A 12,193-nucleotide genomic window follows, 5' to 3' on the forward strand; every position below is an offset into this window, starting at 1 on the left:
CTTTGCAGACTAGCCATGAATCTATGGAACACAGCTCTAGCTTACAAACTGGACCTTCAAGCCCAGTTTCTACCAGGGAAGCAAAACATCCTGGCAGACGGTCTGAGCAGGAACCTGTCAGACCCACACAAATGCATGCTGGACACAGAAATATTCAAGATGATTACAGCAGTCTGGGGATGTCCTCACATAGACCTCTTTGCATCCCACCTCAATCATCAACTACAGATATTTTGCACAAGGACATTCCACGAACTAGCTTGGAAAGTGGATACACTATCATTCAGTTGGAGAAACCTCTCGGGGTATGCCTTCCCGCCTCTACTTCTTCTTCCACGGGTGTTATTAAAGATCAAACAGGACAAGCCCAAGATGATAATTTTACTGACCCCAAATTTGGCCTCGACAGTTTTGGTACCCAGCTCTGAAAAACCTTTCTCTGGAGCCCCCTTGGGTTTTACCTCAGACTCCGAACCTTCTGTCCCTACACCAGGGTCAAGTTCTGCACTCCCATGTCAAAACTCTCTGCCTGGCTGCCTGGTTAATCCAGGGTCTATGATTCATTCTCTTCTACCCAAGCAGGTTATGGATGTCATTTTAGAAGCCAGACGTCCTAGCACTAGAAAATCTTATGCAGGAAAATGGAAAAGATTTTGCACCTGGATGCAGGCTCAGGATTCGGATCCTCTTATTCCTAACATTCCTCTGATTTTACTTTATCTGACAGACCTCTTACATAAAGTTCTTTCTTTTTCTTCCATAAAGATACATGCCTCTGCTATTTCTGCTCATTATAATACAGACCCTCCAATCTTTTCCCACCAGCTCATGAGACAGTTTCTCAGAGGAGCTAAGAACTTAAGTCCCCCTATATCTCCACCCATTCCTGCCTGGGATCTCAACTATATGTTTTGGAAAAACTCACCTTACCTCCTTTTGAGCCTGCTGCCACATCTGACATCAAGTTTTTATCTTGGAAGACAACCATCCTGTTAGCTCTGACCTCTGCCAGGAGAGTTTCGGAGTTGCAAGCTCTCATGGCTGTGGAACCCTATATTATTTTTCACCAAGACATGGTGTCTTTTTAAGGACTAATCCTACTTTCATGCCTAAGGTGGTTTCCAAAGTGGCTTTAAATCAAACTATTCACCTGCCAACTTTTTTCCCCATTCCTCAAAATAGGGGGGAAAGTATCTTGCATTCCTTGGATGTACACAGACAACTATGTTTTTACCTGGACAGAACCAAGGACATCAGGAAATCAGAGCAATTGTTTGTTTTCTTATGCTTCAAGTTCCCGAGGTAAAGCCATTTCAAAACAGACCATTTCTAAATGGATTGCTCATGGAATCAGATTTTGTTATTCACACCATGGAAAGCAAATCCCAGGGAGTATAAGGACTCACTCTACCAGAGCTGCTGCCACATCAGCTGCCTTCCTCAGGGGAGTTCCTACAAAAGACATTTTGGAAGCTGCAACTTGGAGTTCAGTGTGTACTTTTTCTAAGCACTACAATCTACCTCTCTACTCTAAGTCTAGGGCAGGCTTTGCTTCTGCAGTCTTGCAGGGCCTTTTAGCCGCCCCCTCTACTCTATGACCACCTCCCTTTTCTTCTGCTTTGGAATTCAACCCTACAGTCATGACTGCAACAGTGAAACACGATGAACATAGTATAGTTGTGTACACTTACCATAAATGTAGATGTTCGAGTGTCTTCACTGTTGCAGTCTGCTACCTCCCTCCTGTCCCTCTTATTTTTCTTTTGTGTGGTTCCCTTCTTCACCCTTCCTCTGAGGTGTATTTGCAAAGGGTATGGGATTTTACTCATTTTGGAACACCTGACATCTGGGGCAAGAAAAACTGGAGAACATGCCGTCGGCTGCCAGCTTTGTACTCCTGGCGCTCTGACGTCAGGGAGCATGGCTGAGCAGCCACGCCGGACCCAGACTTTGGGATTCTGGCCGACCGAGGACTGCCTGCCGGCAGGGGAGAACCCTACAGTCATGACTGCAACAGTGAAGACACTCGAACATCTACATTTATGGTAAGTGTACACAACTGTACTTTCTATTTGGACAGGACTAAACCTCAAAGGAAATCTGAACTGCTGGTGGCATTTGCTGCAGGGGCAGAGGGGAAGGCTGTTTTCAAAGCAAACCATTTCTAAATGGATAAGCCATTGCATTCAGTTCTGCTATAAGAACCATGGAAAACCTATCCCCCAGGATATCGGACCTCACTCCACCAGGGCAGCATCTACCTCTACAGCCTTTCTCAGAGGCGTCCCTACCAGGGACCTCCTAGAAGCTGCTACGTGGAGTTGTGTGCATACTTTCATCAAGCATGATCATTTGCCAATTTTCTCTAAATCCAGAGCTGGCTTTGCCACTGCAGTCTTGCAGGGCCTTGTAGCTGGCCCTAATGCTATCTAAATTCCTCCTCCCAACCATAGCTTTGGGAATCTACCCAAATGTAATGACTGCAACAGTGAAACGCGAAGAACATAGTACAGTTATGTACACTTACCATAAATGTAGATGTTCGAGTGTATTCACGGTTGCAGTCCTGGTTACCCTCCCTCCAGCCCCCTAACTTCTTTTGGCTATACCTCTACTTTCCTTTACTGTGCTTAAAAGCCTTTTTGGTATATTTGCTTTTTGTTGGAGGTATATCTTTGTACGTTTATATTTAATTGCTTCCCATTAGGGGGGCACCTGACATCTGAGGCAAGAAAAACTGATGTAATGGTGTCGGCTGCATGTTTTATACCCCTGACAACCTGACGTCATGGAAGAAGGGACAGCAACCGACGCAGGACCCAAGACTTTGCTATTCAGGCCGACTGAGGGCTACCTGCAAGCAGATAACCCAAATGTAATGACTGCAACAGTGAATGCACTCAAACATCTACATTTATGGTAAGTGTACACAACTGTACTTTTCCTCTGGAAAGGTAAGTGTACCATTCTCTGACATTAGTGTAACTGCTTTACACTAAATACAGCGTATCAATTAGCTTCAATAGTAAATGTTTGTTTTGCATGCAAATAAGAGCAGTTAACATTCGTTTTGCTGCTGAAGTCAGTCTAAAACTTATAAAAATAGTGTTTCTGTTAATGAAAGAATGCTAATGTGTTCTTTGCTGTTTTTATTCCTTTCTTAGTACCGAGAAGAGCGATTCCGGATGACCAGTGAGAGTACTAACCAGCGTGTGCTGTGGTGGTCCATCACACAGACCATTATCCTCATTCTTACAGGAATCTGGCAGATGAGGCACCTTAAAAGCTTTTTCGAGGCCAAGAAACTAGTTTAACACAGCTACATTTCCTCGTTTACCTAAACATCTGCTATATCCCCTTCACCTAATGCCTGCAGAATACACTGCCTTAAGTAGACAAAAACGGTTCTAAACTGTGACTTCCATCCGGAGTCTGGCTTGCTTCAACAGTAGGAAATGCCCAACAACACATTTGGGTGGGTGATACTTGCATTTTGTTAGAAATAGTCATTTGAAGTTTGAAACAATTATGATCTGAATGCAGAGTAAGACAAAGTCAAATGGAAGATACCAGAATACTAAGGAACAAACTTCTGCTTGTCCCTATGTACACTTCTTTTTAATCTACTGAAGAACATTGTGTAAACATTTCACTCAAATATGAAGATGTTGGAAGTGTCTTTGAATTCTGGCACTTTCTGGGAGTTTAATAGCTTTCTTACATTAATTTGGAAAACTGCAAAACCACACCAGCTGTTTCAGTGCAAGTAATCTTTATGCCTTCTTGCTTTGAATTGCAAGGCAAAGAGGCATATGCTGAACTTACTGCCAGAAGTACTGAAGTTGTATTAAGTTTCTCAAGGTCAGGAATTAACTTACTACTAAATATTAACTGGAAATATACACTTCTACTTACTTGGACATTTGGTCACTCGCTGAAGCACAGTATTCTGAATATGCTGTCGTAAATGTATCCACCCACACACAATAGCCGATAAATTCCTTGGCACTTCAGCTGTAGAGAGACCATACCAGCTTCCATAATGCAGTCTAACTTTTAAATTAACAGATGGTGTGTCAAAAGCTGATGGAGGCTTATGGCAGCTTATAAACATGAACATCATGAGTCAGGATGCTGGTATATGTAAAGCTGACTTTTCTGACGGTTATGGGTGATATGCTTCACTGATAAAACCACTGTTAGCAGCGGCTGAAATTCTGTAGCTACAGTGTCCTTTGTTTAGCATTCAAGAGTACTTCACTGACCATGAACTGTGGTCCTGTTTTCTGACAATGTATTGATGTTGTACTTTCTGATCTGTGGATTATTTCAGACCCGTCAGTGGTGCATTTAATTAGTTGATTTTCAGAATAGTCTATATTATATATTTTACCATTCTTTTGTAAGTGTCCAAGTACTCTAGCCATTCTGAAGGATTATCAGTAGTGCAAGCTGACACCAGATTCAATATACTTATAAAATGGGGAAATTTTTCTCTAACATAGTGAGGTAAAGCTTTCTAATGCAAATGATCCCTGCCTTGTTCTTTGTATGCTTAAGTCTGCAGCACATCAGAGTTGGGCTGTTAGAACGAGCAACTCATTAGCCTGAGTTGCTTAAGTTTTGATCGGGTATTTGGTATTTCTGTTCTGTCATGGCTAAATAACCTACTGTGATGGCATTTAACTTGAAACAATGATGGAATGCTTAGAAAAGTTATTTGTAAGTTTGCTTCAGGAAGGGTTTAAGATGGATGGTGCATGTCAGCTGTTAGGTGGTAGAAAGAAGGGAATTTAGCAGAATTTGTGTTGTTCACATCGTGAAATAGCCCACCTCTTTGGGTACTTTCACTATTAATGTTTATTAGCAGTCTGGTAAAACTTCGTGCATGGTGCCTCCTTCATTTTCCAGGATCTGTGTAAGAACAGTTTTCTATTCCTGTGATAGTGAGAGAGTGCCTTTTAATATGTCCTGCATGGTAACCAGGCCTAAGGCAGGCTGGTTAGTAAGTACATTTTTTAGGCAAGGTCATCCCTGTTAGGGGTCACAGGTTTTGTAATTTATAGTTTCACCTGTCCCCTTGTTGAAACAAGAATTGAATGCCAGCATCATTGCCTTTTGGGTGGGGTTGAGGTGCCGCTGTTATCCTTCTTTGCAGGTTGGTGAGTGCTATAGTTGCACTATACTTGCTGAATTTGGCCATCTGCTGGCTGGCCTGTTTTCTTTCCTTGGGATGTTTTCTCTTACAAATTCACCTTTCCACAACATTGCATCAAAATGTAAGGTTTGCCATTTGTTGCACCTGGTAACTGATGACAGGTTATTTTTTTTTTTTGAAAGTGTATTTTAATGCTTGATTGCAGTGGTTATATTGAAAGCATTTTGCTCGGGGATTTAGATTGGCTTTTATATTTTTTTTATCTGATGGTGATATTGGGATGCTCTTACAGCAGTTGGTGGAAATTAACAAACAGTACAACTAAGCTGTTTCCTAGTTTAACCGACAGATTGCCCTGTTAGCTGCTGAAAACAAATTGTTGTCTCTGTAAAGGTAGGGAGATCAGTTCTGTGCACTGGTTCCTCAACCTGAATTCTGTGCAGATTCTATAGAAATGATGATAATAGGACGCTTCTGTAAAAGGGAGAGTAGCTTGTAGACATGCATTAGCGTCATAGTTGCTGACTGTACAATACTTATAGGTAAGCCTGAAATACTGTTCTTTGAATGACTAAATGGATTCCTTTGGTGAAGTATTATCAGCACTTCACTTTAGTTGATGTTGTCCTTATGAATTCATTGAAAAGCTTAAAAAAACAAATTTAAAATATTACTTTACCTCCTCTTCTGGATTGTAAGCTCATTGTGTGCAAATTCTTAAAAAAAATTGTATTAATTAAAAAAAGAGCATACATATATTCAGTGTTGCAGTCTCAGTGGTACAGAGTGTACCACTACTGCTTTAAATGTATGAATGCATGTATGCAGACATGCTTCTGTGCAGTACGTATGACACATTGTCCACTATATCTTTAATGCAGGAGTATGTCTGCAACATGAAGTTCTGTATGTCTGCAACATGAAGTTCTGTTACGAGTGGATTTGTTTAGCAAAGGTTAATATATTTTTTTTTCAATAAGGCAGGAATTTAATGGTGATAATTGTTGCCCAGCCAGTAGTGAAGCTCGATTTACAAAAAAGTATATTTTGCCTTCTGATGAATAAACCTGTTGGGGTCATCAGATCATGGATAAATCCAGCTTCACTAGTAGCTGGAAGGTAAACTATCACTGTAATGCAGAAGTATTCCTCATTTGGAGAAAGTCTGTTTCAGTTTCTCTTTTTTTTTCTTTTTTGATTTTTGTCTGTAGCAGTCAACATTGAGGGAAGTGACTGACTCGCATATCTTTCAGTGAGTGACCTTTTTCTTCCCTCACTCCCCTCTCTAGACAAGGATAGGCTTTTTTCTGAGTAATAAACTTTTACATGAGACCCACATTTAATAGGCTAAATGAAGATCATGAGCTGGAAATGAAATATTCCAGAGCCAGTTTCATTGATTGAAGTCTGTAGCCCAGTATCTGCGTATGTCATCTACGAGCAGGGGTTTAGCCAGGCATACTTTTTGTACTCTAAAGAGTACATTTTTTTCTCTGTACCTGTTAGCAACTCTGGGGCTTTATCAAGCCATATGATGTCTATAAGCATCTAGATTAATGCTTCTAAAAACATGTATGTAACTTGCTTACAGAGAGGATTGCAAATCAAAGAACAATACCTCTAATAGTTTTTGACCAAACAGCTAAAAATGTTAACACACATTAACTGTGGGGTGGGGCACCAGCACAAGTGATATGTCCACTTTTTAAATGCCATCTAGACTGGGGGTAGTAATACACATCTTTGAGTACAAAATGGAATTCACTGGCTATGCCCCTTTATATCGGGTATCCTAATCTATGTGGTCTTTGTTCATAGCTTAGCAACATGCATGCAGGCATCATCTGTAGACATTAATAAAAGGCTAGTGCAGTGATGCATTTCTTGCTAATCGTGTGATAAACTGTTGGAAATGAACGTGATGTTTTCAGAAACATTGCTAAGTCACTGTGAAATACCCTCTATTGTTGATGGTACTGCACTTGCACCTACCTCAGCTCTTGGATGTTCTGATTGTAAGCTTGCATGACCACAGGTAAGAAGAGAATGCTTACATGTCCCCCTCAAATTGGTACTGCTTTCAAAGTAAAATATTAGCTTTTTCAGTGCCACAGCTACACCATTTTGGCATCCCCATGGTGAAGAGGAATTGAGTTTGGACTATGACCCGGCTGACCCAAGTTGGACTAGTGGCTCAGTCTCTGGAAGAAGTGGGAAAGAGGTTGGGAAGGAATGGCTTTTTGCTGGCTTGCCCACTTGGGTTTCTGCCCATAACTGGACACATTCCTGCTAAAGTTGTGAAGCAGATTACCATTAGCATTTCAGAATTTATGGTACAATGGAGCAGTCTGTCGTCGTGTGAGATAACTTTTGTGATGTCAATAGCGGCACTCAAGTTAAACAGAAAAAATCCTCTGGCATGCAGGACAGAGCATGTCACTATCAGTTGCTCCTCTCCATCACCAATTTACAACCTGCCACTGGTGCGATCTCAGCCTTTGGAGAGAGTGCCAACAACATTAAAGTAAAAAAAGGTATTAGAACAGTCATAGAAAGTAGATAATGGTTAGCTGGAGGGCACACAAAGTTGGCCAAAAAAAAAACCCTCCCTCTCGAAATACAAGCAGTTGAATTTTTTGGTCTGCAGCTTGCACATACTATCCTACTCTATTTGACAACATTCTGCATATACAAAACTTTTATTTATTTATTTTGCATTTCAGGCCTATTGAACTTATTTTAAGGGTTTTGAAAGTTGTGTGTGTGTACGTACACATATACACACACACACGTGTGTGTGTGTGTGTGTGTGTGTGTGTGTGTGTGTGTATACATATATATATATATATAATATATATATATATATATAATATATATGTATGTATAAAGTCTGTAGCTGCTCTTTAGTTCACCCACAGCACAGTGAACTAAATTACTAATGTCACATTTGATAAATTATTTTTAATCAAAACAAAAATACCATTGTATTTCCAAAATGTCTTCCTCTTTCAGGATTCAGGTATAGATGTATGTTGATGCTCCGTGCTTAATATTTTAGAGATGTATATTTAGTGTGTTGCTGTGAAATCATTTTTATTGTGTAAAGCAGAAGCATCTAATGCATAAATGCTGTGAAGAAGGCCTACAATGTCAAAAACACCATTAACAGCAACTTGCCCTTTACTGTCCATATAAAAAGAGCACTTGCCGCTATGTTTGATTTTCGCATCAGCTGGGGAAGAGAGGTACAAGACAAAATGGCTGTATGTGCATTAATACTAAACAGTTTAGTGGCAAATGTTTGGGAATAAAGAATCCTTTCTTTAAATGCTGTACTCTCACTGTTCCTGAGAGCTTCAGTAGCCCATTTATTCAGCTGCACCCATTGCATAACATAAAAAACAGTGCTTTAAATGCACATAAAGTGACTGGGGAAAAACCTTTGTAGAGGAATAAAATGAATGCACTTTAAGCTAACAAAAGACTTTGTTTTAAATGCTCTATACAGATGAGTAAATGCAAATACTTTATTTTTATGTTTTTAACTTATTTTGAAAAGCAGAATACTTGACCTTGAAAACATGTATAAAACTCAACCTGATATGTGCATGGTGAGATTTTGAGTCACGCAGCAAACGTTCCCAGAAGGGTTGAAAAGTCTGATATAAAGAAAACATTTGTTTTCTTAGCAGGTTCACATCACTGATAGTATACCACATATGATTAACTCTGTGGCTGAAAAGATTATGTAGTGATATGTCATAATGGTTACCATGCTTGTGAACAGCAAAGTAATGATCAACACTGGATTGTTAGATCACTAATGTGCAAGTCGGAAATTTTGCCATGAAAGATTGAGATTGTGGCTTCACAAGGTTTCTCCTTCCTTCCTTTCTTTCTAACATTCTTTGACCCTGCTGTATATTGACCATCAGCCCCCTCCTGGCCAATAGGCCTATTCATTCTGCTTAACTGGGCAAGGGTTGACCAGGAGGGACTGACATTTAGACAGCCATTAGGAGTGGTTACAGTTTTGTTTTAACTTTATGCTGCTTTCCCCTTGTGGACATCCATCTTGTGGAGCTAAAGACGGGCATGCAGTGGGCTGTCTGCACTGGTCATCCCTCACTTTGACAAGGGAAGTTGCCAGCAAGCATCCTCACCCCAACCCTCAAGCATGGGAACTGGTTTCCTAGTCTGCACCAAAGAGATTGCACTTCCCCATGTTCTCCTAATGCACCTGCTGCCCTCTACAATCCACTGAGAGAAGTGTGTGTGCCATGCCCCTTCACTACTGTCCCTCCCTGCATAGTTTGAACAGTGTTGGGACCAGCAATTGAATCCCCAGTTGCCTGGATTGTAGTAAGGGCTGCATCCTTCAGTGTCACAGAAATAGGCTGTGAGCTGTTTTTCCCCAAGATTGTTAGATCTCGAAAGTTGATAAACAAGTAGCAGGGAATGTGGGTTGCAGATCCCCATGTTAGGGGATGCAGGGGGCTTGCACCCCCTAAAATGCTGATTTTGGTTATTGTTTGAGCTTGATAGGTGGGTGGGGTTACAGTTACGCAATTCCAACTTTCTGTGATTTATGTTGCAGATGAGTTTGTATTTCAGTCAAGATAGATTTACAGTTAACCATGCACCGAGACTCGCGTTTTGTTCTGTGGCATGTGTGGAAAAAATGGCTACATCTTTGTTACCCTCCCATCGCCATCCAAAAAGAGGAGAAGCTGCATATTTTTTGTTAAATACTGGTCACTTCCTTATTGCGTGTACGTGCATCTATGTAGCTGCAGAGCCTATTAGTTGCTGCATCACAATTAGGGTGGTGCAATTTTACCAGCACATTGTGTCAATGTTTGTGCCACTGGTGACGCAGGAGTGTGCTTTTATCAAATCCAGTAGATGTTGCAGTGATGTTCTTAGTGTTTCACTGTTGCAGTCATCACATTTGGGGTTATCTGCCTGCAGGTAGCCCTCAACCGGCCTGAATACCAGAGTCTTCGGATTTCTGCATCGGATGCTGTTGCTTCTTCCTTGACGTCAGGTCGTCAGGGGTGTAAAACATGCAGCCGACGACATTACATCAGTCTTTCTTGCCGTGCGGTGCCCGAAGCAGAAGCAGTTCGCAAGTGCCAGTCGGCCGACTCCTGAAATTTTCGTTTTCGAGTTTCAGACCCAAAGTCTTCAAAAAAAGCTAAGTACCTGTTGGGGATCCTTTTTCTTGCTCTAACCGATGTCAGTAAAAGTTAACAATGGTCTTACCTGTGGAAAGCAAATACCTCATAGAGATTTTCATTCTTACTGCATCCGCTGCTTAGACCCAGGCGACGACGTCCCTCGTTGTCGGTTTGTGTCTTATTCAACGCCTGAACTATTCGTTGTTGGGCTATTTTTGCAGCTAATTATTTTCGTACTCTGTGTACTCCGAAATGGCTTCATCAAGCCATCTGATTACCGATCTTCTAAAAAAAGTAAGTATAAAGACAGAGACAGACCGCATAGGTCAAAAACTGCTGATGACGCTTCCATTAAGCTAGTCACCATTCTGCCGGTACTCAGTGAGGCACTTTCGCAGCCCCTGATACCCGCTACTTCAGATTCACAGGCCTCTACTGAGACCCATTCGGGGTCCGGTATGCCGCGAGATGCTTCTTCGACTGTGGAACCTGCGGATGTCTCTATCTTGGCTAGGTCTGGAGCCGCTGTGCAGGCACCAGCTTCTGAGGGTGTATTCAGGCCTACAGACATTCATATTAAACTGACGCCATCTTTTTCATCCAGGCCTAAAACATCACACCATGCCTAGAAAACAAACGACCAAACCCCAGGCCCAGGCCCATATGCCTAAAAAAACAAATGCTTAGAATGGCTGAAGAGACCTCATTACCTTGATTAGGGGAAGCCAGCCTTCCCTCTCTAAGAGACCTAGAACTGAGTTTCTTTCTGATTCTTCTGATCAGGAATCTGATTTTTCTGCTCCTTCTGATTACCAGAATTTGCCCTTATCTACTTATGAGGATTCTGATGCAGAGGATTCCTTTCCCTCTGCTTCCCCTCCAGAAGATTTTTCTTTCGGTGAAACCTTGCACACTCTTAAGGAGCATTTCTGCTGGGAAAGCCAGGATTACTCTGACTCCAAAAAGATGCTTAGGGAATTCTTACTCTTACCTCAACACAGGCCTTTAGCTATCCCTCCTGTTCTGGACATTGTAGATTATGCTTTCTTGGAATCTAGCCTTTCCCCAGACACTTTACCTCCAGCTCCCAGAAAACCTGACCGGTATTACAGAGTACATGACTCTCAAATTCCTCTTCAAGAATCCTTCTGCGGATTCGGAGACCATTTCCGCAGGACCAAAAGCCATTAAGGCTACTGCTGCCAAAAATCCTATCCCTTCTGATAGAGATTCTAGAGCCTTAGACAGATGGGGTAAGAAGGTATGCACTTCTGCTACTTTGGCCATTAGGGCTTTAAATTGACAGGTTCATATGTTAAAGTATCAGCAGCACGTTTTTGGGGCTACTTAAACAGAAAATGATGTTGATTCCTGACTGTACTGAGCACAAAGAATTACAGGATTTAATGCATTCTGCAGAACAAGTTGGTAAACATACTTTGCAATGTGGTTTTGATGCTTTAGAAGCATCTTGCAGGGCTGCTGTCGCACTGGGTCTGTACTTAGAAGGCATGCTTGGCTTAAGGAACAAAACTTGCCAGATCATGTAAAAGCTAAATTACTGGATGCTCCCTTAAACCAAGACTGCCTTTTTTGGAAACAAAGCAGAAGTAGTCCTCAAAAGGATGGAGGAAAAAGCTAAATCTGTGCAAGCTGTTAAAGATTTCCTACAAGTACAGCCTCCCAGATTCAGTAGGCATTGGCCTTCAAAGAACTGCCCCTTTCCAGTCCAAACCCAAGAACAGCAGACCACCTAGGCTATAGTCTCAGGCTTCGCACAAACCTAAGCAGTGGGGGGCTCCCACTTCCAAAGCAGGAAGTTGTAAGCCACCCCCCTGTGGAAAAATTACACAAT

The 12,193-nt window shown here is 41.6% G+C and overlaps 1 protein-coding gene across 1 annotated transcript in view; it reads left to right on the forward strand.

The window, feature by feature from the left end:
* The window catches only part of TMED4 (transmembrane p24 trafficking protein 4), a 287,349-nt gene extending 278,714 nt beyond the window's left edge, over nt 1–8,635 (forward strand). The window contains exon 8 of the mRNA XM_044082233.1: nt 3,165–8,635. Coding sequence (XP_043938168.1) covers nt 3,165–3,314 — 150 coding nt within the window. The 3' untranslated portion in view covers nt 3,315–8,635. The remainder of the gene's footprint in view (nt 1–3,164) is intronic.
* Nucleotides 8,636–12,193: the final 3,558 nt, after the last annotated feature.

The sequence above is a fragment of the Protopterus annectens genome, chromosome 9.part0, assembly GCF_019279795.1.
Source record: "Protopterus annectens isolate FY-2018-M chromosome 9.part0, PAN1.0, whole genome shotgun sequence".
In the NCBI taxonomy this organism is placed as follows: domain Eukaryota; kingdom Metazoa; phylum Chordata; order Ceratodontiformes; family Protopteridae; genus Protopterus; species Protopterus annectens.